Raw genomic sequence first — 23,469 nt, 5'->3', positions numbered from 1 at the left:
AATGTCTTGTTAGACATTTTCCCCTTTTACTAGGAATATCATTCTTCCAATTTGTTTAATAATTACACTGTCCTCCCAGCTTTCTTTATCATGTCTATAGGTTTTCAAAAAAATTTTTGTCACCTAACTTGAAGAATTTTGAAGTATTTTTGTTGTTTGCTTTTTTTATTTTCACTTATCAAAGACAGATCTGACCTTTCTAGCAAACATCAATTCTATAGGTGACATTCCCAACAATGTACTCAGATTAGGTGTTACTCAGTACACTCTTAGAAATTGTTGGAGTGCAAAATTGTCCATCACTTTATTGTTCATCTTTTTCAACACTCTCTTGAAAGTGTCAACAAAATGCTCCACTTGTCCATTTGATCTAGGATGATAGGGCAGAGTGGTCATATGTTTGATGACGACGAACATTTTGCAAAGTTTTCCGAACTCAACTGAGGTAAATTGAGTTCCATTATCTGACACAATGGTACCTGGAATACCATACCGGACAAACAATTTGTGTAAAAAGCTTATTATTGTAACCACAGATGTCAGCTTTTTACATTTATGTACTTCTGGCCACTTTGAAAAAATGCCCACCACAAGAAGGTCATATGATCCCTTGAGTGGACCTGCATAAACAACATGCAGTCTGGCCCGTGGAACATCTGTTTTTGGCCATGGTTGCCATTTAGTGATTTTGCAACTAAGACACATCCTCTGCATGATTTCAAAGATTCTCTAATGTCATGGTCCATTGTTGGCCAATATACGTAACTTCTCATTAATGATTTCATTCTCAAAATCCCTGGGTGACCAAAATGAAATTCCTTTGATAATTGCTTTTGTAGTGTGGCTGGCACTATGACTCTTCGTGCATACATCAACACATTGTCACACAATGAGAAATGGTTCACATTTGTGTTGCACATATTTTTATCTCTTTTAGCCTTCAGTATTTCTTTCATTTTTATAATAAATTTATCATTTTCTGATTTCAATTTTATGTCTTGTAAAGTAACTAGCAGTTCATGAATGATGTTACACAAAACATTTTCAGTTTTATTTTCCACTCACAAAACAGCAATCATGATATCTGCAAATGGTTCCACATTTTTTGAAATCAGTCTTGATAGACAATCCACATGCCCTTGTTTCTTGGATAGTGTATACTCCATCTTGAAATCATGGTTTAATGATATCGTAGGTCTGGCGAGATAGTCGAGATGCTTGAACGGAGACGTGTTGATGTATGTTGCATGCAAGAAATAAGGTGGAGAGGAGGATCTGCTAGGTTCCTCACAGGCAAGGAACACAGGTACAAGATTTTCTGGGCAGGGAACACTGACGGGGTTGGTGGCGTGGGTATACTTATTGCTGAGAAATGGGTAGATAGAGTAATTGAGGTAATCAGAGTAAGTGACAGAATACTTAAGATTAGAATAGTGCTTCATAATAGATTAGCAACTATTATATTGGCCTATGCCCCTCAGCCAGGGCTACCCGATGGACAGAAAGACAGTTTCTATGACACCCTACTGCAGACCACCTCATTGACGAACGACAGGGACCTTCTCTTTGTGGCTGGTGATTTCAATGGGCATGTTGGACGACATGCTGGGGGCTTCCATGGCGTACATGGAGGCTACGGTTATGGTTCCCGCAACGAGGAGGGAACCAGGCTGCTGGAGTTCTGCGATGCGAATAGTCTTATGGTCTGCAACACTAACTTCAGGAAACCAGCAAGCCACCTGGTCACCTACCGATCGGGCCGGCATACTAGCCAAATCGACTACATCCTTGCCAGAAAAAGGGAAAGATGGCTGCTTATAAATGCCAAAACCTTCCCAGGCGAAGAATGCACCCCACAACATAGACCGGTAGTTAGTGACTTTAGGATCAGGAATAAGAGGGCGACTAGAAGACGACCAACATGGAGAAGGGTCTGGAAGCTTAAAGACCCTGCGAATGGACAGAGATTTAGAGACATGTTACTTGAAGCCTTTGACGAAATGGAAGGGGGTATGGCTATGCATGGGGTAGAAGACAACTGGATGCTTCTGAGGGACAACCTGCTGAAAGCCACTGACCAGATCTTTGGCTGGTGCAAAGTCCCTTTAAGACCCAAAATAACGTGGTGGTGGAACAATATTGTTGACTGGGCTATTAGACAAAAGAAACAGGCTTGGAAGAACGGGGGTAGCAGGGAAGTGTATCAGACTGCCAGAAGGGAAGCTAGGAGACAGGTCTATCTAGTCAGAGGGGAAGCAGATAAGAGAAAATTTGCCAATGTCCTGCGCCATGAGGATGAAAGACTTGAGGTATTTTGTGTTGCAAGACAGTGTGTGAGAGAGAATCGTGATGTGGTAGGAGAGAAATGTGTTCGCAAGGATGACGGTTCACTTGCGCTAAATGAGGATGCAAAGAGAGAGGCTTGGAGACGCCACTATGAAAGGTTGCTGAATGAGGAAAATGAATGGGATAAAGAGAGTCTGCTGACCCAACAGAGGGACCAGCTATCCGAGTTGATAGTTCCGTGGTAGCTAAGGCAATTAGAAGCATGAAGACAGAGAAAGCCCCAGGCCCATCAGGAATTACTGCAGAGATGCTCAAAATATCTGGTAGTGTCGGCTATAGCATAGTCACCCGTATAGTTAACCAGGTGATACACGAAGGAGTCATACCCAATGACTGGTGTAGCAGCATAATAGTCAACTGCTACAAAGGTAAAGGTGACGCCCTAGATACAAATAACTACAGGGGCATCAAGTTGTTGGATCAGGTAATGAAGGTTATGGAGAGAGTTATAGCCCAATTAATTAGAGAGAGAGTTAGCTTAGATGATATGCAGTTTGGGTTTGTGCCAGGGAAAAGTACTACTGATGCTATATTCCTGGTAAGACAGCTGCAGGAGAAATACCTAGCCAAAGGTAAGCCCTTGTACCTGGCTTTTGTTGACTTGGAGAAAGCCTTTGACAGGGTCCCCCAATCCCTTATCTGGTGGTCAATGAGGAAACTAGGGATAGATGAATGGTTAGTGAGAGCTGTGCGAGCCATGTACAGAGATGCTGCTAGTAAGGTGAGGGTAGGCAACGAGTACAGTGAAGAATTCCGGGTAGAGGTTGGGGTCCACCAAGGTTCAGTCCTCAGCCCCCTCCTATTTATCATAGTCCTCCAGGCAATAACGGAAGAATTCAAGACAGGATGCCCCTGGGAGCTCCTCTATGCTGATGGCCTTGCTCTAATTGCTGAGTCACTATCAGAACTGGAGAAGTTTCAGGTGTGGAAACAAGGATTAGAATCGAAGGGCCTTAGAATCAACCTAGCCAAAACCAAAGTCCTAATAAGTAGGAAGGTGGACCAACCACAAACGACTTCAGGTAGATGGCCCTGCTCGATCTGTAAAAAAGGTGTAGGTAGAAACTCTATAAGGTGCACCAAGTGTAAGCTATGGACACATAAGAGGTGCAGCAATGTCAAAGGTAGGCTAACTGGGAAGATAGTTTTCATATGTGGCAGATGCTCAGGAGAAATAAACACTGGAAACGTGCAGAGACCAACCTCTACCACGTTCCAGGGAGACAAACTAGAAGTAGTTGATAGCTTCCGCTACCTAGGAGACCAAGTCAGTAGCGGGGGTGGGTGTGCTGAAAGTGTAACTGCTAGAGTAAGAATAGCCTGGGCAAAGTTTAGAGAGCTCTTACCCCTGCTGGTGACAAAAGGCCTCTCGCTCAGAGTAAAAGGCAGACTGTATGATGCATGTGTACGTACAGCCATGCTACATGGTAGTGAAACATGGGCCATGACTGCTGAGGATATGCGTAAGCTCGCAAGAAATGAAGCCAGTATGCTCCGATGGATGTGTAATGTCAGTGTTCATAATCGTCAGAGTGTAAGTACCTTGAGAGAAAAGTTGAACCTAAGAAGCGTCAGTTGTGGTGTGCAAGAGAGACGGCTGCGCTGGTATGGTCATAAGATGAGAATGGCTGAAGATAGTTGTGTGCAAAAGTGCTACACCCTAGCAGTTGAGGGAACCTGTGGAAGAGGTAGACCCAGGAAAACCTGGGACGAAGTGGTGAGGCACGACCTTCGAACTTTAGGTCTCACCAAGGAAATGACTAGAGACCGAGACCTATGGAAGTATGCTGTGCGTGAGAAGACCCGGCAAGACTAGTCAGGCCATAACCCGTGGCCCCTACCTGGGACGTAGTCAGTCCACCTGTGCATACCTTCCTTCTTGTGACACTTGTGACGACCTGTTGAGGCAAGTGAAAATCAAATCAAATCAAATCAAAAAATCAAACAAAATCAAAATAGATGAACATCAATGGAATTTGTATCTTTGTGGTACCAGTGCCGGTGGCACACGAGAAAACCATCTGAACGTGGTCGTAGCCAGTGCCGCACCGACTGGCCTCCATGCTGTGGGCACATAACAATCACCATCCGATCGTGGCCGATCGCCAGCCTCATCTGGCTCCTGTGTCGGTGGCACATAAAAAACACCATCCGAGCGTGGTCGTCTGCTAGCCTTGTCTGGCACCTGTGTCGGTGGCACATAAAAACACCATCTGAGCGTGGCCGTTCGCCAGCCTCGTCTGGCACCTGTGTCGGTGGCACATAAAAACACCATCCGAGCGTGGCCGTTTGCCAGCCTCGTCTGGCACCTGTGTCGGTGGCACATAAAAACACCATCCGAGCGTGGCCGTTCGCCAGCCTCGTCTGGCACCTGTGTCGGTGGCACATAAAATCACCCACTACACTCTCGGAGTGGTTGGCGTTAGGAAGGGCATCCAGCTGTAGAAACACTGCCAGATCTGACTGGCCTGGTGCAGCCTTCAGGCTCCCCAGACCCCAGTTGAACCGTCCAACCCATGCTAGCATGGAAAGCGGACGTTAAATGATGATGATGATGATGATGATGTACCTCAGCATTGTAACCTATTAACAGTATGCATAGGAATTCTTTTTTATAACCCAAATATCAATAATAATGGACAGTGATCAATCTGTAGATGAAAACTCCTACCATGCAAAGATCTGTGAAATTTTTCCACAGCAAAAATTATCGCTAGAGCTTCTTTTTCAATTTGACTATAACTTTTCTCAGCTGATGTCAGAGAATGTCAGGCATGAACCACCACCTTCATGTTACCATCTTTATATTTATGTAGTATTATTGCTCCTATACCATACTCAGAAGTATCTGATGCTTCAACAATCTCCACAGCAGGATTGAAGTGTGCTAATGACAAATGAGATATTGATATCTTTTTTTATTTCATCAAATGACTTTTGATAGTTTTCTGACCAATTCCATTTTATATCTTTTTTCAGCAGATTACTCAGTGAAATCCTCACCTTATGCATATTTGGAATATAATTTTGGTAATAATTTGTCAGTCCTAAAAATGCTTGTATGGTTGGTATATTAGTCAGAGGAGACATATTTTTAATTGCATCTGCCCTCAACAGGTCTGATTGATGTCCATGATTTGTCCTAGTAATAAAAATTCACACTTTTCTTCACTCAAAGGTAAGTCGTAATCCCTAATTTTTTCAAATACATATTTTACACACTCTACATGTTGATCTCTGGATTCGCTTATAATGAATATATCATCCAGATATGGAATTGCAAATTTACAGTCTGCTAACATTGCATTCATAACTTTTTGAAAAATTGCTGGTGGTAACCTGTTGTATTTATACAGTCCTTTATGTGTGTTAATTGTTAGGTATTTAGAGCATTCATCATCTACTCTAATTTGTAGGTAAACATCAGAGAGATCCATTTTAGAAAATATCTTGCTACCATTTAATTTCACAAAAATATCCTCCAGAGTAGGGGCAGATAGTGGCATGTTTTAAGACATTTGTTTAAACTAGTGGAAAAATCAGCACAGACTCTGTTTTTTTTCTCTTCTTAATGTACAGAGTTGGTGCTGACCATTGACTGTATTCTACTTTTAGGATAACTCCAATTCTTTCTAGTCTCTCTAACTCTAAGTTTATCTGTTCTCATGCCGCAAACAGTAGTTTGTTTTTGTTTAAATGTCAGTATGGTGTTTTCTTGTATTTGGAACTGTGCCTTCATTTTGGTACACACCTAATTTACCGGAAAGAACTTCAGGAAAAATATAAATTTTTTTTTTTTAAATTCGTCTGGTGACTTATTTGTACTAGAGGAAAAATCATTTACATTTTTACAGAAAAGATTTATGGGGAGGTCCCATAAATTAAACAATTTCATCCAGTCAGTATCAAACAAGTTTGTTGTATTATTTAACACAAAAACTTTAGCCTTTAAAGTTTTTTCACAAAATGTAATGTTACTTATCAATTCACCCTTAAAATATAATTTTTTCCCTGAAACACCACGTGCAATTTTCAAAGTTTCATTTAATTTAGGTCTCCTGATTTTTTTCCATGTATCTGTGTTAATTATTGAGGTGTTGCTGCCTGCATCAAATTGTAATTTTGTTTGTGTTATTAATTTTTACATAGACAAATTTTCTTCGAGGCTCATTCATATTTTTGTTACCAATAATCCGTTTACATGATTTTTTCTGTTGAATCGTTTTTCAAATTCTGTCTTACAATGTGACTTGTAATGGCCTATTTTACCACACAAACTGCTGACAACCTGATAGTTGTCTATTTAATAGAAATGACCCACTCCACTTTTAGTCACATGGGGGTGGTCAGAATCCTTCCACAGCAATTATATAGATGATAATCAGCAAATGTTTCTTCAGAATGGATTTTTAGTATTTTAACACCATATCACTTTTTTAAGCCTTTGCTGCCAGCCTTCTGAAAATTCACGCGTAATATTCAGCTCTTTGAAACATTAAAGATTGTTTTATAACCAAGAAAACAAATCAATGGCATGCATTCATTTACATGCTGTCAAATCCACTTAATCAAAAAGTATTTATTTTCTGTCCTATGCAATATTTTTCTATTTCTCCTAAGAAACCCTTTTGCATTTAAACCAGCCATATCCAACTCAAATATTCTACTTCCATTATGTTCAAACTTGTTAGATCCAGCATCTCACACCTATCCGACAATGTCATTCTTAAAATAAACAATCACATCATCAAAATCTCAAAGCTATGAGATAATGCCTGATGAACTCAAAATAATGTGAACAAATATGTATTACATTTGACAGAATATTCTGAATGATAAAGGGTTAAGTTATGTACAAATAATATATTGCATACCATTATCTTCAATCAGATGCTTTACAACAGATGCACCAGAATTAAGCATCTACAATGACACAAATTTCCTTTTGTTCTTATCATTGTTTATCCCAAGAATGTTTGCAACTCCAATATTTTCACAAATGAAATATCAAAGGACAAAAAGCAACACAAATCCCTCACCACACTTGAGTGGTACAGGTAAGGGAGGTTGATGAACCAGTTCAAAGCCACAGTCATGCACAGTAGCCATTGAAACCATGGATTTGTGGGCTGATGCATTGACCTGATGAAAGAAAACCCGTTTCATCAGTTTTCCTGTGTATTTGCTCTTGATATCCATTCATAACTGTCTCAGCAAGTCAGTGTAGTATGCTCCAAACACAAGGCCTTTTGCATTCCAAAAAACTAGGGTCATCACCTTTTCTGCAGATGAAATGACCTTGGCCTTCTTTGGAACAGGTTAGGAGGGGTGTTTCCACTGCATGGATTGTCTCTTTATTTCTGGCTCAAAGTGATGAAACCAACACTCATCCTGGGTTAGGAAACTTTCAAGGAAACTAACTGGATCTGCCTGAAAGAATGTCAGATGTGATCAGCCTCTTTTTGCTCAAGTTGACTGTGAGAATAGCATCTAGCTGTAAAACCATGGCTCTAATGGAAACCATCTTGTCCATGTAAAATGGAAGTAAAACCAAAAAAACATTCACTTTGATGAAGAGTAAGTGAAAAATAAAGTTTGTTTTTAATATATTTTAACAGGCTGCATTACCTTGCAGATTATTAAAAGCCTTTGGGGCTCTTCTATCCCAGATTTTAATTTGATTGTCGAGATCAGAACATGATGCTAGTAACTTTCCATTATGTGAAACTCTACAATCCATGACAATTCCTTTATGTTCTCCACTCCACTGAAATTATTGATTGACAAAGGGTTAATTAAAGAATATTCAAACAACACAGAATTACAATGAATTTATTATATTAAAAGATGTAGTTTTTATCAAGTAAAAAAATAATATTACAATAATGGAATTAGGTGCTGTTTGAAAATCTGTCTCTATTACTACTATTTCCATAACTATTACTGATACCATTAACCTTTTTGTTACCAACCTGGCTGAAACCGGCTCTGGCTCTGAGTAGAAATGTCTTGTTTTCATAAGTTTGGAATTAAAATCTTCCACCAAACCTTAGTCACAATTTATGTTTCCTAACACTAGCTGAATGATAACTTATTTTACTAAATTCTTTGTTATATTTAAAGTAATTGAACGAAACACAGAGCATCTCAAAATAAATACAGTAACGAAAGGGTTAAAACAAATATTGGTGTTTATGTATGAAGTATACTTAGAAGAACAGAGAGAAAAAATGCTACTGTCAATGATACTAATTTTCTTGCTAACCATGGAGTATATCAGTTTTTTGTTAGCTTTTTGTTACTGTTATTTCCTCAGTGAGTAGGGTCTTTTTGACTGATATCATTTCACTAAGGCATACAGGGGAAAGGCAAATATATAACAACTTCTCATTTTTATGTGATTACCATTCGGGTGTGATCGTTACCAGCATCGCCTTACTGGCACTTGTGCCCATGCTTGTATGGTGCCAAGAGCACCATCAGAGCGTGATCATTGCCAGAGGGCACCATTCATGTGTGATTGTTACCAGTGTCACCTTACTGGCACCTGTGCCGGTGGCATGCGTAAAAAGATTCGAGTGAGGTCATTGCCAGTACCGCCTGACTGGCCTCCGTGCAGGTGGTACGTAAAAAGCACCCACTATACTCTCGGAGTGGTTGGCATTAGGAAGGGCATCCAACTGTAGAAACTCTGCCAGATTAAGATTGGAGCCTGGTGCAGCCATCTGGTTCGCCAGCCCTCAGTCAAAATCGTCTAACCCATGCTAGCATGGAAAGCGGATGTTAAACGATGATGATGATCCAAAACTTGTTTTTTGATCCTGTCTTTATGATTATACATTAGTTCTGATATTCTTACTATTCCAAATTCATATAATACAATGGTTAAGCCACTGTAACCAGTTTCGTGGATAACTCATGCTATTTGTTTTTCTGAAATATCATCAAATATCACCATAGGCATAATCATGGCTGTGTGGTAAGAAGCTTGCTTACCAACCACATGGTTCAGGGTTCAGTCCCACTGCATAACACCTTGGGCAAGTGTCTTCTACTATAGCCAAAACTTTGTACTTGGCAGATGGAAACAGAAAGAACACCATTGTGTGTGTGTGTATATGTGTAGCTCTCTCTCTTTCTCTGAGCTTGTTGCCTGCCCACCACTTGACAACCAGTGCAGGTGTGTTTATGTCTCTGTAACTTATCAGTTCAGCAAAAGAGACTGATAGAATAAGTACCTGTCTTTTAAAAAAACAAGTACTAGGGTTGAAACATTCAACTAATACCGCTTCAAGGCAGTGCCTCAGCAAGACTGCAGTCTAATGATTGAAAGAAGTGAAAGATGAAATAAATACAAAAAACAAACAAACAAGCAAATCTGCATGTGCATTGGCTGCATACATACACACAAACATGCAAAAATACCCTGTTGATGTTGGTGAAATTTCAATGAAGGAACATTGGATCTAGGTTAGAAACCAGTTCTTTATTAGCAAAAAATCATTAAATAAAATTGATAATGACATACACACACACACACACACACACACACATACATACGTACGTACGTACATATGTACATACATACCATACCGTACCATGCATAACAGTGCATAAAGACAACAATAAGATACAAACTATCATTTGTTTGTGTTCCATATCCCAGTACAGAATCCGTTTGTCATCGCCACAATTAACAAACCTAAAAACAAAGAAAATGCTGATATTTAATTAAAGTCAATTGAGATGCATTTTAGATAAACTTAATATAAATCGCATAAAACTGACATTTATAACATCTATATATTAGCTTTAGTTAAGTATACTTCACTATCAACTAACTCCTAGATTATTAGTTCAAGATCTCTAAGCTGTGTTTAAAACAAGAGTGCAACACAGTTTTAAGAATATGAATGATTTTTCACAGGAAATAATCTCAAAAGCATATCAGGATTGGTTCACTTAATGTCATTAAGCAAACGACAAATAAATCTCCTTCATTAGTATGCTGGACTACCACATGTAGCATTTTCCAAAATACCTGACACTTATTTTGAAGTGCACTGAATTTAACATATTGGGTCATCCCATAATTCAATTTTTTTCAATTGCATGAGCTAAAAGTCGGATGGGGATGGGATAACTGCCTGCATCAACTTACTATAAATGCAGGCAGTAATTTTACCTTGTGATTATTCTTAGTGCAAGTTTTGAAGAGTGCAGTTCAATTTTAATAGTTATTTTTACAAAGCTATAAAGGAGTATATTCAGCATATTTTGCTTTATGTGTTCAATAAAGGCAACAACACAACAGAAAGTATGAGGAATATTAATACAGTATATGGGGATCAGACAATAAGCGTAAGCCAGTGTCAATGGTGGTTCCAGAAATTCCGAGCCGGAAACTATGGTCTAGAAGATGAGCCTCATCCCAGAAGATCAGTAGAGCTCAACAAAGATGTCCTGCAAAGCCTGGCGGAACAAAATCCCATCATAACTGTTGAGGAACTAGCAGAGAATCTTAGATTTGATCATTCAACCATTCATCCACACCTGTATGCCCTCAGAAAAGTCAGCAAATTGGGTAAGTGGGTTCCTCACAAACTTTCCAAGTCTAATCACATGCAGAGAGTGAATGTGTGCTCTTCTTTGCTATCACGTTTCACAAATTAATCTTTTTTGGATCGAATAGTGACTGGTTTGGAGACATTTGTTCTCTATAAAAATATCAAGTGCCAAAGACAGTGGGCAGGGAAAGGAGAAACGCCAGCGACCCAGGCTAAAGAAGGTCTTCATCCACGTAAGATGTTTTAAGTTCGAAAAATGGTTCATAAATCAATTTGCTCAAGATGAGAGGTGTTTGTAAACTAAGGCCCACTGTATAACAATGCCTGGCCTCCGAGCTGAATCAAACTGGATTATAAAATTCCACAAGATGTTATACTCATTATTTTCAATGAGCCTATGCTCATATCATTTCAATGTCCTTTCAAGACTATGCATCTCACACACTCTCCAATGAACATACTTAGCTACATTATCATGCATCTTTTTTGTATTCCTTTTGAGCCAATTTGCTACACTCACACACAATATGTAAAACTGTTTCATTTTTGATGCCACATATCCTACAAGGGGGAAAGTCAATACTCTTATCTATTTGGAACTTGGTGTAATTAGTTCTCAAAGCTTGTTCTTCAGCACTGCAAATTAATGTCTCAGTGCATCCTTTCAGAACATTTTTCCTTAGCCATCTCCAGGTGTTGGTCATGTCTTTCACTTTCCAGTTGTTGAATCTTTACTCTCTTTGTTTCTTAAATTCTTTTGGGTATGTCACACTTTCACTCAGTATCATGTTGCTATTTTTAACAGCAACAACCAAAGGTTCAGACTGCTGTTTGACATACCATCCCAGACTGTTTTCCTCATTGATAACACAGATTTTACATCTTATGAGCCTCTTTCCTCCTTGTTTCTAGACACATACAATTTACATACAGTCTATTGATATTGCTTTTCGGGTGTAATTCCTTGGTCATTGTCATCAATTTCCTGGCTTTTCTTTCCATTTCCTCAAGCTTGTTCTTTGTCCATCTAACAACATCTGTGTCATATTCCATTAAAGGAATAACCCATGTATCAATTGCACTGATCCTGTTCTTTACATTGAATCTACTCTTCATAGTTAACCTGGTTCTCCATCCACCATAGCCATGCACTTGCCAAGTGTGTAAACTTCTCCAACCACTTTAACCCAACAAGACAACCTATCCTAATAGTGTTCCTTTCATCACTCCAGAGTTACTGCAGTCCTCAATAAACTTTTCAGTCTTTCTCTACAGTTTATGGAAGCACATGTCAGTGTATCACTTTCTGAAGTGGAGCAACACTCTAACCATACTAACCAGTAACTTATTGCCCTTTCAACATTACAAAAGTGTATGGAAACAGTCAATAAAGACCACCACCTTTATCATTATAAATCTTTCTCCCTACTCAGCAAATATGGTTTCCAAACTCTCTTTTGTCACATATCATTAGCCTTTCATTCTTGATGAAAGCAATGTTATAACTCATAATATCAGCCAAACCTTAACTATGTCCAACCTAAGAACCATCTGACTTAGTTTCTTACCTATGAACTACTCCATTCAACTCTCATTTCTTCAACAGTAAATGTCCTGCTAGACTTCTTTCTTGCATAATATATCAACTTTGATGTATCCTGAGTTTCAATTATGACTCCAACACTTTTCATTTGATCATTAATGACCTTATTGCTATCATTTCTAAAAACACACATGTTCCTAAGCAAATTACACCTCCATTCACTTCTTAATTTTTCACATACAGATATCCCCCAAACATAACCTAGACACAGCACTCTATATGTTGATTCCATGAACAAGGACAGGGACCTTAGAACAATCTTTAATAGAAGTATTGTCATTTTCTATAGTACCAATACACAAGTACTATACTATCAAGGAAATAGTATTTCATTACATACTTCTTATGCATGAAAAGCATACAACTCTATGTCTCTACAAAAGATATGCCTTACAATAATTACAAGATAGAATTGCATTTAAAGAGGTTTCTCTCCAAGGCTAGAAAATACTTCAGTCCTTGACAGAAAGAGCTATTTTCATTGAGATTGCAGCAGATTGGAGAATTCTACAAATAAGATGTCTCAGTTGCACTTTGAAAGGCAAGAGCAAAGTTAGCATCTTTGAAGGTTGAGACACTTGAGTAATTTAACTATAATGCAATGCTCTATGGGGGGACTTCCACAATCAGAAGTTACTATATATTTCTGCAGCCTAATATCAATTATTCAGAAAATTGAATGTAACTTACTCGCAATTGTTAGGGTTAACATGGGCCTTTCGTATAGCTTTGGATTTTTCATGTTGAAATGTTTCAATACATTTGCTTGTTGTAGTGCTCCAAAGTTTGGTCGTTTTGTCATCTGAGCAACTGAGTATAAATCTATCTTCATTCAAGAATTGGCAGTAATTCACAGATAATCGGTGTCCTTTAATAATTCTGGAGTTAATCTGAAGTAAAATAATTTTACAGTTTTAAAAGCTGATATTGCATACATTTTTTTTCAACAATCTGTATTCATTTTTTCCATGCTAGCAAGGTTTACCTGCTCCTCAATGTAGAAATATGATCAAAAACATTTCTCAAACGTTACAGTTGGGCATCATCAGTCAACCAGGAATTAGAGTAATTACTATTTTCCACACAAGATGAGTTAAATAGAATAAGTCTTATCTAAAGGGAAATCTAACTATTCTGCTTCACATAACCATTCTCAAGCTAAAAAAAAAACATATCAAATATAACATATGAAAGTAACATATAAAAACTCACATGACATTATGTATTAGTAACGAAATAGTCTGACAAGTGTCATCTTAAGGTATGGGTATGCTAGGAAATTGTCCAGAGGATCATGTGTCTAGAGGCCTAGTGCTAATCTATGTATGTTGTGCCATGCTGTCAATAAATACATACAATACTATAAGAGTAAACTACTACAAATACTATGCTCTACTGGTAAAAATATTTGTTAATCATGCACATACATTCATACAGAGTTCTAAGTGAAAGACTTTTTTTAAAGTCTGTGTTGCACTGTCTATATGTTGAAAGACACTGAACACACACACTCTCTCTCTCAACAACTTTTTCTCCTCCCTTTCTTCTATTCAAAGTGAAAGTCTTTTTTAAAGTTTGTGTTGCTGTTGTCTATATGTTGAAAGACACAGAAACACAAACACAAACAATCCCCCAAAATAACTATATATTATTTCATGAATACAATATATGTTTATATGTGCTGCTATTAGCTTCATGTGCTGAGAACATGCCAAACAATGTTTTTTTAAATCATCTGGAGTCCTAGCACAATCATCTGACACTGCCCGCATGGCATAATGAACTAAAAATGGGATGAGAGAAAAAGTGAGAAGGAAGTATAAATAAAAGGTGGAAGGTTGAAAAACCAGAAAATGAAAAAGAAATCAGAAAGAAGCAAAAGTGGGAATTAGAGTTATTTCTAAATTCAGTTTTTCTGGTTTTTCAACCTTCCACTTTTATATATACTTCCGTCTTGCTTTTCTCTCATTCCAGTTTTAGTTCATTATGCCATGTGTTCATGTTTGGATTTAATATATATATATATATATATATATATAGTCCACCTACATACAGAAAAATTAGGTTTAGGAGTATACCTCAGGTTGGAGCACTGAAGCTACCAAGCTATGTTAATTTATAGATGATTAATTACCGTAAATCCTCGAGTATAATCCGCATTTTTTCCCTAAAACTTAAAGATCAAAATGCCTAGTGCGTACTATATACAAGGTTAAAAATGAAAAATGAAAAGCAATGTCCGAGTCTCTATTTGCTGTCCGGCAATGTTTATTCAGACGCATTTTGTGATGTTGGACGTGAAAATACCTTAAGCTAAGCCTGAAAGCAATGAAGTCATAAGAGAATCATCCATAATTTGCAGTAAGCAACATTTATTAAAATAAAAGTATTCAGAACACAGAATAACAATTTGAAAACATATTTACATTCCCATATAACAGTTAAGAACATTATTGTATTACGAATGTGTGGAAGTGTTTGTTCGACTAGATGCTGCTGGCTTAATTACGCACGACTCAAGTTAGAGAAGGGATGCATATTGTTACGAGGTGGGGACCTCCGATTCGAACTGCTACGGAATCCCTCACACCCAGGCCCGTTCGATGCAGCGAATCTCTGCCACGGAAACTCGTCGGAGAGGAGAGAGAGATACAGCAACAACAACAGCAGCAGCACAGAGAGATACACAGGCAACCGAGAGGCACACAAAGAGGCAAGGCACAACTGGCTTACATTTAACAACTAGTTTATATGACAATCAATTGTTACAACACCAATTACATTTCAGATACATTTAAAAGAGGACATGCACGTGACAACTCAATACATCATACGGGTATACCACAGATCAAAGCATTTAAACATGCAAGTAACAATATAACCGTCCGGTAACAACACATCAAGGTCATATACATCAGCATTTCAAAGGTACACGTCCGAAGACACAGTTCTATTTCAAAACACATCAACAAGTCATATACAGTTCGAAGGACATTAAAGGCCTAACAGTTCAATGTTCATTATGCAATGTTCAAATCACAACACTGTACACAATGTCCTTACACATTTCACATTGTTCATCAAATTCCTTTTTACTGTCTCATTTCTTTTCACTGTTCAATACATCAATTCTTTTTCCTTCTTTTTCTTCACATATCAATACACAATTCACGTACCTTAATTCCTAATTAGAATAGCCAGTGTCCCATATTGTAGTTCCTCTCTCTCAGTACTGCTAGCTCCAACCTGCCAAACTCTTGCCCCGAATTCCCAAATCCTCGCTCCTAAAATTCCAACTGCTCGCTTTGACTTCCAAATCACGACTGTTCGCTTTGACGACCGAATACCGACTGTCCAAACGTCTTGCTCTCTCACCACCCCTCCATCTGTCTCTGCCTTATACTCTCTCTATCCCGCCTGGTCCTATGTCCCTATCTTTATCGACGCTGTCACTGTCATCCTCTCTCCTAGTTCTCAGATTCCTTACTCTATCTTCCTCGGCCCTCACATCTCTCTGACCGGTAATCGACCGGCACAAGGCCAAAGGTCCCTCCAAAAGCCATTACTCTTCCAGTAAACAAAGGGCTGTAGCTTTTTATTCCAGACTTGCAGGCGCCACTCCCACAAAGTGGGTCAAGAAATACTGCACTAGCCGAACCATAACAATATTATACACCAGGTTTGGGTTTTTCAGTGGTACAGTCCCCTAAAAATCCCCTGGGTATTATACTCAAGGGCAGACTATACTAGAGGATTTACGGTACATAGTATACTTTTTCTATTTGTCCATTAAATTTTGACATCACAAGTTCAAATTCTACCAGTAATATTAAGAGCTAGATTAGTGGTGATTATTCCTTTGAAATTATTTTTAGTATTTCCATCATTATATTATATATTTCATGGCCAGTAAGTCAACTGATTTTGTAAGAGTATGTGTCTGCTTTCTCGAAGTACTTAAGTTATTGTAAAATTCCCTTAAGTACCTGCACTTCCTACTGAGAAGCTAGTCACTTTTCACATTAACCAATGAAATGGATCTGAGATGTTGCAACTCTTCAAATATTGGAATGTACCTTTGAGCTTAAATACTTCAGTTACATCACACAATCTTTCCTTTAGATTTACTAATTGTTTATTTTAAATTTCTAAATAACACTTGGTTTCTTAAAATTCCAATTCTCAATATTCTTACCGATTATTGGTTCAGTTACTGTGCCATTCACAAGCAACAAATTCTCTTCCTTGTCTAAATAACATATCACATCACAAAAAGTCAAACAGCATGTCTTTCTGTAGACAAAATATATTTAAAAAAATACCCTATAAAACATTGAAATAACTTTCACTTACAAGCAGGTTGGAGAAAATACAAAAAAGAAGGGTGTGTAACAAATAGCTTCCTAGGTTCTAAGCCAGGATTCAAAACCAAATCTACATTTTTCTACAAGTTCTCTTCCTATTGTTTTGTAGTTGGAAATTTGTGTGCTAGTTGTCAGACTTGGGTCAAGGCTGATTACAGAGGTAAAATCGTTTGTTCATTCTGACCTAATTTATTTAGGGAAAAATATATATATACAGAATCCAAAATCAGTCCTGTCTCTTTTGTCACTTGGAGCTTAACCAGAGAGCATATTTCTCTCCCTTAAATTATGGATTGTCACCAGGCAACAATACAACTTTCACCCTTTCTACTTGTCATCCCAAAGAGCTAAACTTTCTTACTGTTTCTCTCTCCTTTTTCCATGAATCTTCTCGCTGTCAACAAAAGATGAATTTAACTACCTATAGAATGTCAAATTATTATTGTGTAACAACTCGAAGTAGTTGTACATTATAACAATGAAAATAAAGGGTCAAATATTTTTCTTCCTCTCATTTTAGTTGCTACATACTATTGTTATAAGTGTACTGGCACTCAGAAATTCAGCTTGGAAAACTACATTAATGCACCAAATTTAAAAATTTTCAATAAACTTTGAATTTTCAAAGATTGGCAGCCAAACTGAATAGACCTGAAACCCTACTTTTCTAATATGAAACTATTGATCTGTTTGCACTTTTTTACTTTTTTTTCCTTTATTATCAGCTCTTTGTAATATGTCAAGTCCACCAGAAGCAAAAGTGAGGAAATTTTCAGGTTTCTTCAGTACTGCATCATGTCAAGAGAATGCAGGACCTTCGAAGATTGCAGAGATGTAATTCAGAGAAAAAAATTAATAAAGCAGTCCCAGCATGTCAAGAAATGCCATTGAAATTTTACGCATCACAAAAACAATTTGTGCCTGGAAAGAGATTTAACTTTCCTAAGGATGCAAAGAAACGCTCATACTACCAGTCTGGTTCAAGGAAGTTCTGTTGCTTCATTATGATGTTCAACATGATGCTGTTACCTGCCAGTATTGTCTAGAAGGAGTTCAGCATAACAGAATTACAACATCTAAGGAAAGTGCCTTCTTGACTTGTGTACAAAACTGGGGTAACATTACAGGAAAAAAAAATCGCTGCACATAGCCATTTCGGTCACTACATGAAAACAGTTAGCACTTTGGGCCAAAGACAGACATATCTGTGACTATGAATAAGCAGCCAATTCAGTAACAAGAAGTAGCCTAGCAAGCATTAAAAATTACTTTCAAAGTGGTCAGATTCAGTGGTAGGCAAGGCCTAGCATTACAAGGACATGCATGCGATACAGGAAACTTTGTATAAAAGAACTTGCCAAAAAAAAAAAATAGTGCAGAAGTAAGTTGGCTTAAATATCGAAATAATTTCCTATTTGGTACTTTACAAAATGAATTCCTACAGGCATATGCTCATAACATCCTGCATGAGATAAAAAAAAAAAAAAAAAGGTGAAGATTCCATGTTTATTGGTATTATATGTGATGGCACCACTGACTGCTCTGGCATGAAACAAGAATCAATCATTGCCAGTTGTGTTCTGAAGACCTGGACACCTGCAAAGATTTTCTCAGAGAAAGCTTTCATTGTTTGAAGCACAACTGGAATGAGGAAATTGCTTTTATTTTCAGTGTTACGTTTGTGAGCAAACATTTTCAAAAATTAAGTATGTGGAGTCAGTACATCGAACAAGGTCGACTGATGAACATCTGAAAACAATTCTCTTGGTTGGATGTAGCAATTCCTAAGCAAATATTTAGTCGAGCAAATCGACCCCAGGACTTATTCTTTGTAAGCTTAGTACTTTTTCTATTGATCTCTTTTGCCGAACCGCTAAGTTACGGCGACGTAAACACACCAGCATCGGTTGTCAAGCGAAGTTGGGGGGACAAACACATACATATATACGACGGGCTTCTTTCAGTTTCCGTCAACCAAATCCATTCACAAGGCTTTGGTCGACCAAGGCTATAGTAGAAGACATTTGCCCAAGGTGCCACGCAATGGGACTGAACCCGGAACCATGCGGTTGGTAAACAAGCTACTTACCACATAGCCACTCCTACGTCTAAATATGTTGGAAGTCTTTATTTTTTGTATTCACTATATTGTACTGAAAAAAAATATTAATGTTGCCTGTGCTTGCCATTCTCTCAGTTATCTGGCCTGCAGTGAAAAAAGTTTGGTGATCCTTAATCTACAGTCTGAAAGGTATTTGTAGAAAACTAAACAAAAAAAACAAAACATTTTTCTGTAATTTATGAGGAAGCAAAGCCAACTTGTGTGTGGGAATTTTTCGAAACTCCTGTCCCAACCATCGATATAATCTCTAAAGCATATTTATGGAAAAATTTTATTTAAAAATATCCTTAATTTTTAAACTTTTGAGGAAAAAAGAAGGGAGGCACGTTTGTGTAGGTATACTCTTTTACTTGTTTCAGTCATTTGACTATGGCCATGCTGGAGCACCACCTTTAGTCGAGTAAATTAACCCCAGAACTTATTCTTTGCAAGCCTAATACTTATTCTATCTTTTTTTTACCAAACCGCTAAGTTACAAGGACGTAAACACACCACCATCGGTTGTCAAGCAATGTTGGGGGGACAAACAGACACACAAACATATACATATATACGATGGGCCTCTTTCAGTTTCCGTCTACCAAATCCACTCACAAGGCTTTGGTTGGCACAAGGATATAGTAGAAGACGCTTGCCCAAGGTGCTACGCAGTGGGAATGAACCTGGGACTATGTGGTTAGTAAGCAAGCTACTTACCACACAGCCACTCCTGAGGTATGTCAATTTTTTTTTTTTTCTAAGTACGAACTACTACCGGTTTTCTTTGAGATGACTTTGAACATCTAAAAATGCATCTTACATGTGTATAGAATTATAACTGAAGACATTACAGCTGTATCTAGTTAATGGTACTTTTACAATTTGAAAAGTCTTTCTTCCGGGCAATAAAAACAAAAAAAACTATATTACAGATATATAAAAGTGAAGTTGTGTGTCTGTCTCCTACGATTTAGATTCCTAACTACTCCCACATTTTGCGGTGCAGTTTAACCAAAAGCGGGTATCTTATAGTCGTGATTCATATCGAGCCCTTCTGGGTGCGCGCGTCTACGATGAGTCTACGATTTAAAAAAAAAATTACCATCATTTTTTCCCATTTTTAATGCACTTTTTTTGCTATTATATAAGGGAGGTAACTCTCTAAAATGCTTATATAGTTATTTCCCTTACAAACCCGAGCAACGCCAGGCGATACTGCTAGTTACAGATAAACGAAAGGTCTACATTGGCAAAATAATCACTTAATAACATTCAAGAATTTGGGTAAGTTCGTTGGAATTGAGAAACGTATTACTATGTTTTTTGGGGTTTTTTTCCAAATACAGAGTATCTAAAATTACACAATCCAATGTGTTCTTTCACCTCCCCTCTTTTTTCTCCCCCAGAAACGTAATCTGCGATGCTTAAAACAGGTGCATCCAAAGATATTACGGGATTTGGCGCTCTAGAATGTGATTCGGCCGATATTTCTAGCAAGTCGAGCGACCACAGGCTCGGAAATTAAATATCTTTAGGCAGCAATGACTGAAGTTGGAAGGGTGTGTGAGTGAGTGAAAGAGAGACAGACAAAGTAAAATAGGGAGACAGGTAACCAGGCATTACACTAAAATGGGGACATGCGAAGAGGTGTGGAACCGTAACAAGTTATCACCAAACAGTAAAAGGAGTGTCATTACAAGGTAGATTAAAGACAACGAAGTACAGAGTTTATGATTCTGAAAAAAAAAATTGCTTGTAAAATTTTAATTTTTCATTAAAAAATATGGTAAAATTTACCGAAATAACAGCCATATCTCACAAAACTGCGATAACATAATGAAAGAAGTGTGTAATCTACTCACCTTTCTGCAAAGATTTCTTTCAGAGTAATTTCCCGCAGTAATATGACAAAGTGAAATTAAAGTGGAACCGTGTGTTCATTTTTTTTTTTTTTTTTGAAAGTTACAAAAAATGAATGCAGAAATAACAGCAAACATGGCGATCTTTCGTCTCTAGTAGACCTTTCCGTCGATTTCCGTAAAAAAATTTTTTTTTTTTTTACATATGGGCTTGCGGGAACTTTTGAAGTAATGAGAGCGAAAGAGACTAAGAGAAAGCGATTGTATGACGAGGGAAGTTCTTTTCAAGTTACCGTGCACACCCCATCAAACACACACACATGTACATCAATGCTTCCCATGCACGGTAACTTCAAAAGAACTTCCCTCGTCATACAATCGCTTTCTCTTAGTCTCTTTCGCTCTCATTACTTCAAGAGTTCCCGCAAGCCCATATGTAAAAAAGAAAAGTAAAAACAGCAAAGTGACAAAGTGAAATTAAAATTTTTTCTTTCTTTTTTTTACAACTGAAACCTCCGCCATGTACGCCGGTGGAATTTAGCGGGGATAAACTTCGACAATGTTTGAGAAAAGTATAGAAATTCTGGAAACTTTTCTTCGCCGTAAACCCATACGTTTCTTGATACATATATTCGTCGATACGAGACCATTTCATATCGCCCGATCATCCAGTGGACATACTTCAACCGTCTTTGATTCGGGACAAATAGGCCTCAATGTGGTTTGTGCAAGCGCTGACCCGACAACCCACGTTTGATGGCCTATCATCCTCTCTGCGTTTTCATATCCTCCCTCCCTTTGTCATGTTACTGCGGGAAATTATTCTGAAAGAAATTTTTGCAGAAAGGTAAGTAGATTGATTACATATTTCTTCATTATGTTATCGCAGTTTTGTGAGATTTGGCTGTTATTTCTAGCATGTGGATAGCCTGCTTGAAGGCCAAGGAAGCAGGTAATTTGTTTTTGAAAAATTGAAATGTTACAATTTTTTTTTTCAGAATCATAATCTCCGTATTTGTCTAGTATCTTTTCGGTTTGAACGGCAGTTTTTAAAATAATTTCCACGTAACTAAACACTTTTAAACTTCGTATACTCGTAGAATGTGTTTTATAAAACATCTTTCTCTCTTGGCTTTATTGAGAAAATTCTATAGTTTGTAAGATATTTGTTGTTTTTTCTTCAATTTCTGCAATTTTCTACGTATTTCACCAAAAATAAAAACCCGGAAAAAACGAAAAATGAAGGGGGGGGGGTGAATTTTTGAAAAAATTTTTTCAGAATCTCTATAGTCTAAAACGTGGGATTCCGTAAAAAAAAATTTAAGTGGGAGAGGGTTCCGTTTACATCTCTGCCATGTGCGCCCTTAATCTATAAAATTATATTACAAGCATACCTCATCTTACGTCGTTTCCAGTTACGTAGGTTATCGAAAGAACAAGTATTTTTTTTTTTTTTTTTTAAGAAACTAATGGGAAAATAAACTTTAACCAGTCGATACCGTCCATTTATCCGACTTTAACGTTTCAGTGAACATACTTTATATCATTTATTGAGTTTTTTTTATAGTTAAGTCGCATGTCATGGATCATGGAACCAATTACCGACATAAGTTGAGGTATGCCTGTACTAAACTAATAATGTCTCAAAATCTTGATTCTATGAAACTCAAGCAAGTAACAGTATCTATAATCTGACCTGAGTATTTAATGGTTTATCTTGTGGAGCAACACTTGAATACTGTTCATTTAGGATCCTAGTCCGACGTATCGCTTCGAGATCGCCGACAACGAGTTCCATGTTCGAGTTTCTTTGTATCAAACCTCTGAACCCTCGTTGCTATGACAGTAGACCGGAAGTCGATGACACGAATGTCTTCACTGTAAAGAACGAGCCAACTAGAGAGCACGTAGTTGCTAGGTCTGCTAGAAATAGTAGTCAAATCTCCATGAATCCACACCTGACCATCTTTAAAAAGAATACATTAGACAATGGCGTAGATTGCTTAAAATGATGGAGTATTTTTAGGTTGGAACCGAAAAAGAAATTTTATAATCTAAAAGACCCGACCTGGTAAAATTTAAGAGATGTCATTTAAGTGTCATTCATACAACACTAATCTCAAAAAGTTTTCGTGTGAACGTGACCTGGGCGTTATTGTCGACAGCGATTTGCGTTGGACAAAACACATCGCTAAAATTGCCAAAAAGGCTGAGGGTGTCTTGGCATCACTCACCAAGTCCTTTCTGAGCCGCTCTCCGGCTATCTATCTGCAGCTTTATATAGCTATGGTATGACCTCACCGGTCAGGAACCCCTATCTTGCCCAGGATATTAATCGTTTGGAAGCCGTTCAGCGACGTGCAACCAAGAGAATACCCTCCATTAAGCATTTGCCATATTCTGAACGCCTTACTTCCCTGGGCATGGACACATTGAAACTCCGACGTCTGGCAGCTGACTTGGCAGACGCCCATAAAATTATTAACCATCTTACTCTGAGCACCTTTTCAAACTTCACCTGTCTAACACCCGTGGACATGTTTACAAAGTCAGAAAACAGCACAGCTCCCATGACTTTCGGAAACATTTTTTCACGCTAAGAGTTGCTGATGCATGGAACAAACTGTCG

The 23,469-nt window shown here is 37.9% G+C and overlaps 1 protein-coding gene across 2 annotated transcripts in view; it reads right to left on the bottom strand.

Annotated features, from left to right (window-relative positions):
• The window catches only part of LOC115230286 (WD repeat-containing protein 88-like), a 56,520-nt gene extending 33,654 nt beyond the window's left edge, over positions 1-22,866 (bottom strand). Inside the window, exons 1-4 of one of the 2 annotated variants that reach the window (XM_029800519.2) lie at positions 22,537-22,866; positions 13,207-13,406; positions 9,985-10,048; positions 7,975-8,113 (exon numbers count right to left, since the gene is read on the bottom strand). In XM_029800519.2, coding sequence (XP_029656379.1) covers positions 7,975-8,113; positions 9,985-10,048; positions 13,207-13,406; positions 22,537-22,638 — 505 coding nt within the window. In that variant the 5' untranslated portion in view covers positions 22,639-22,866. Of the gene's footprint in view, positions 1-7,974; positions 8,114-9,984; positions 10,049-13,206; positions 13,407-20,778; positions 20,829-22,536 lie in introns of those variants that run through there. The other variant, XM_036507524.1, reaches the window with a different exon arrangement.
• Positions 22,867-23,469: the final 603 nt, after the last annotated feature.

The sequence above is a fragment of the Octopus sinensis genome, linkage group LG1 (assembly GCF_006345805.1).
Source record: "Octopus sinensis linkage group LG1, ASM634580v1, whole genome shotgun sequence".
Classification (NCBI taxonomy): domain Eukaryota; kingdom Metazoa; phylum Mollusca; class Cephalopoda; order Octopoda; family Octopodidae; genus Octopus; species Octopus sinensis.
Note: the sequence above shows the minus strand (reverse complement) of the source record. Positions and strands in the feature narration are given on the sequence as shown.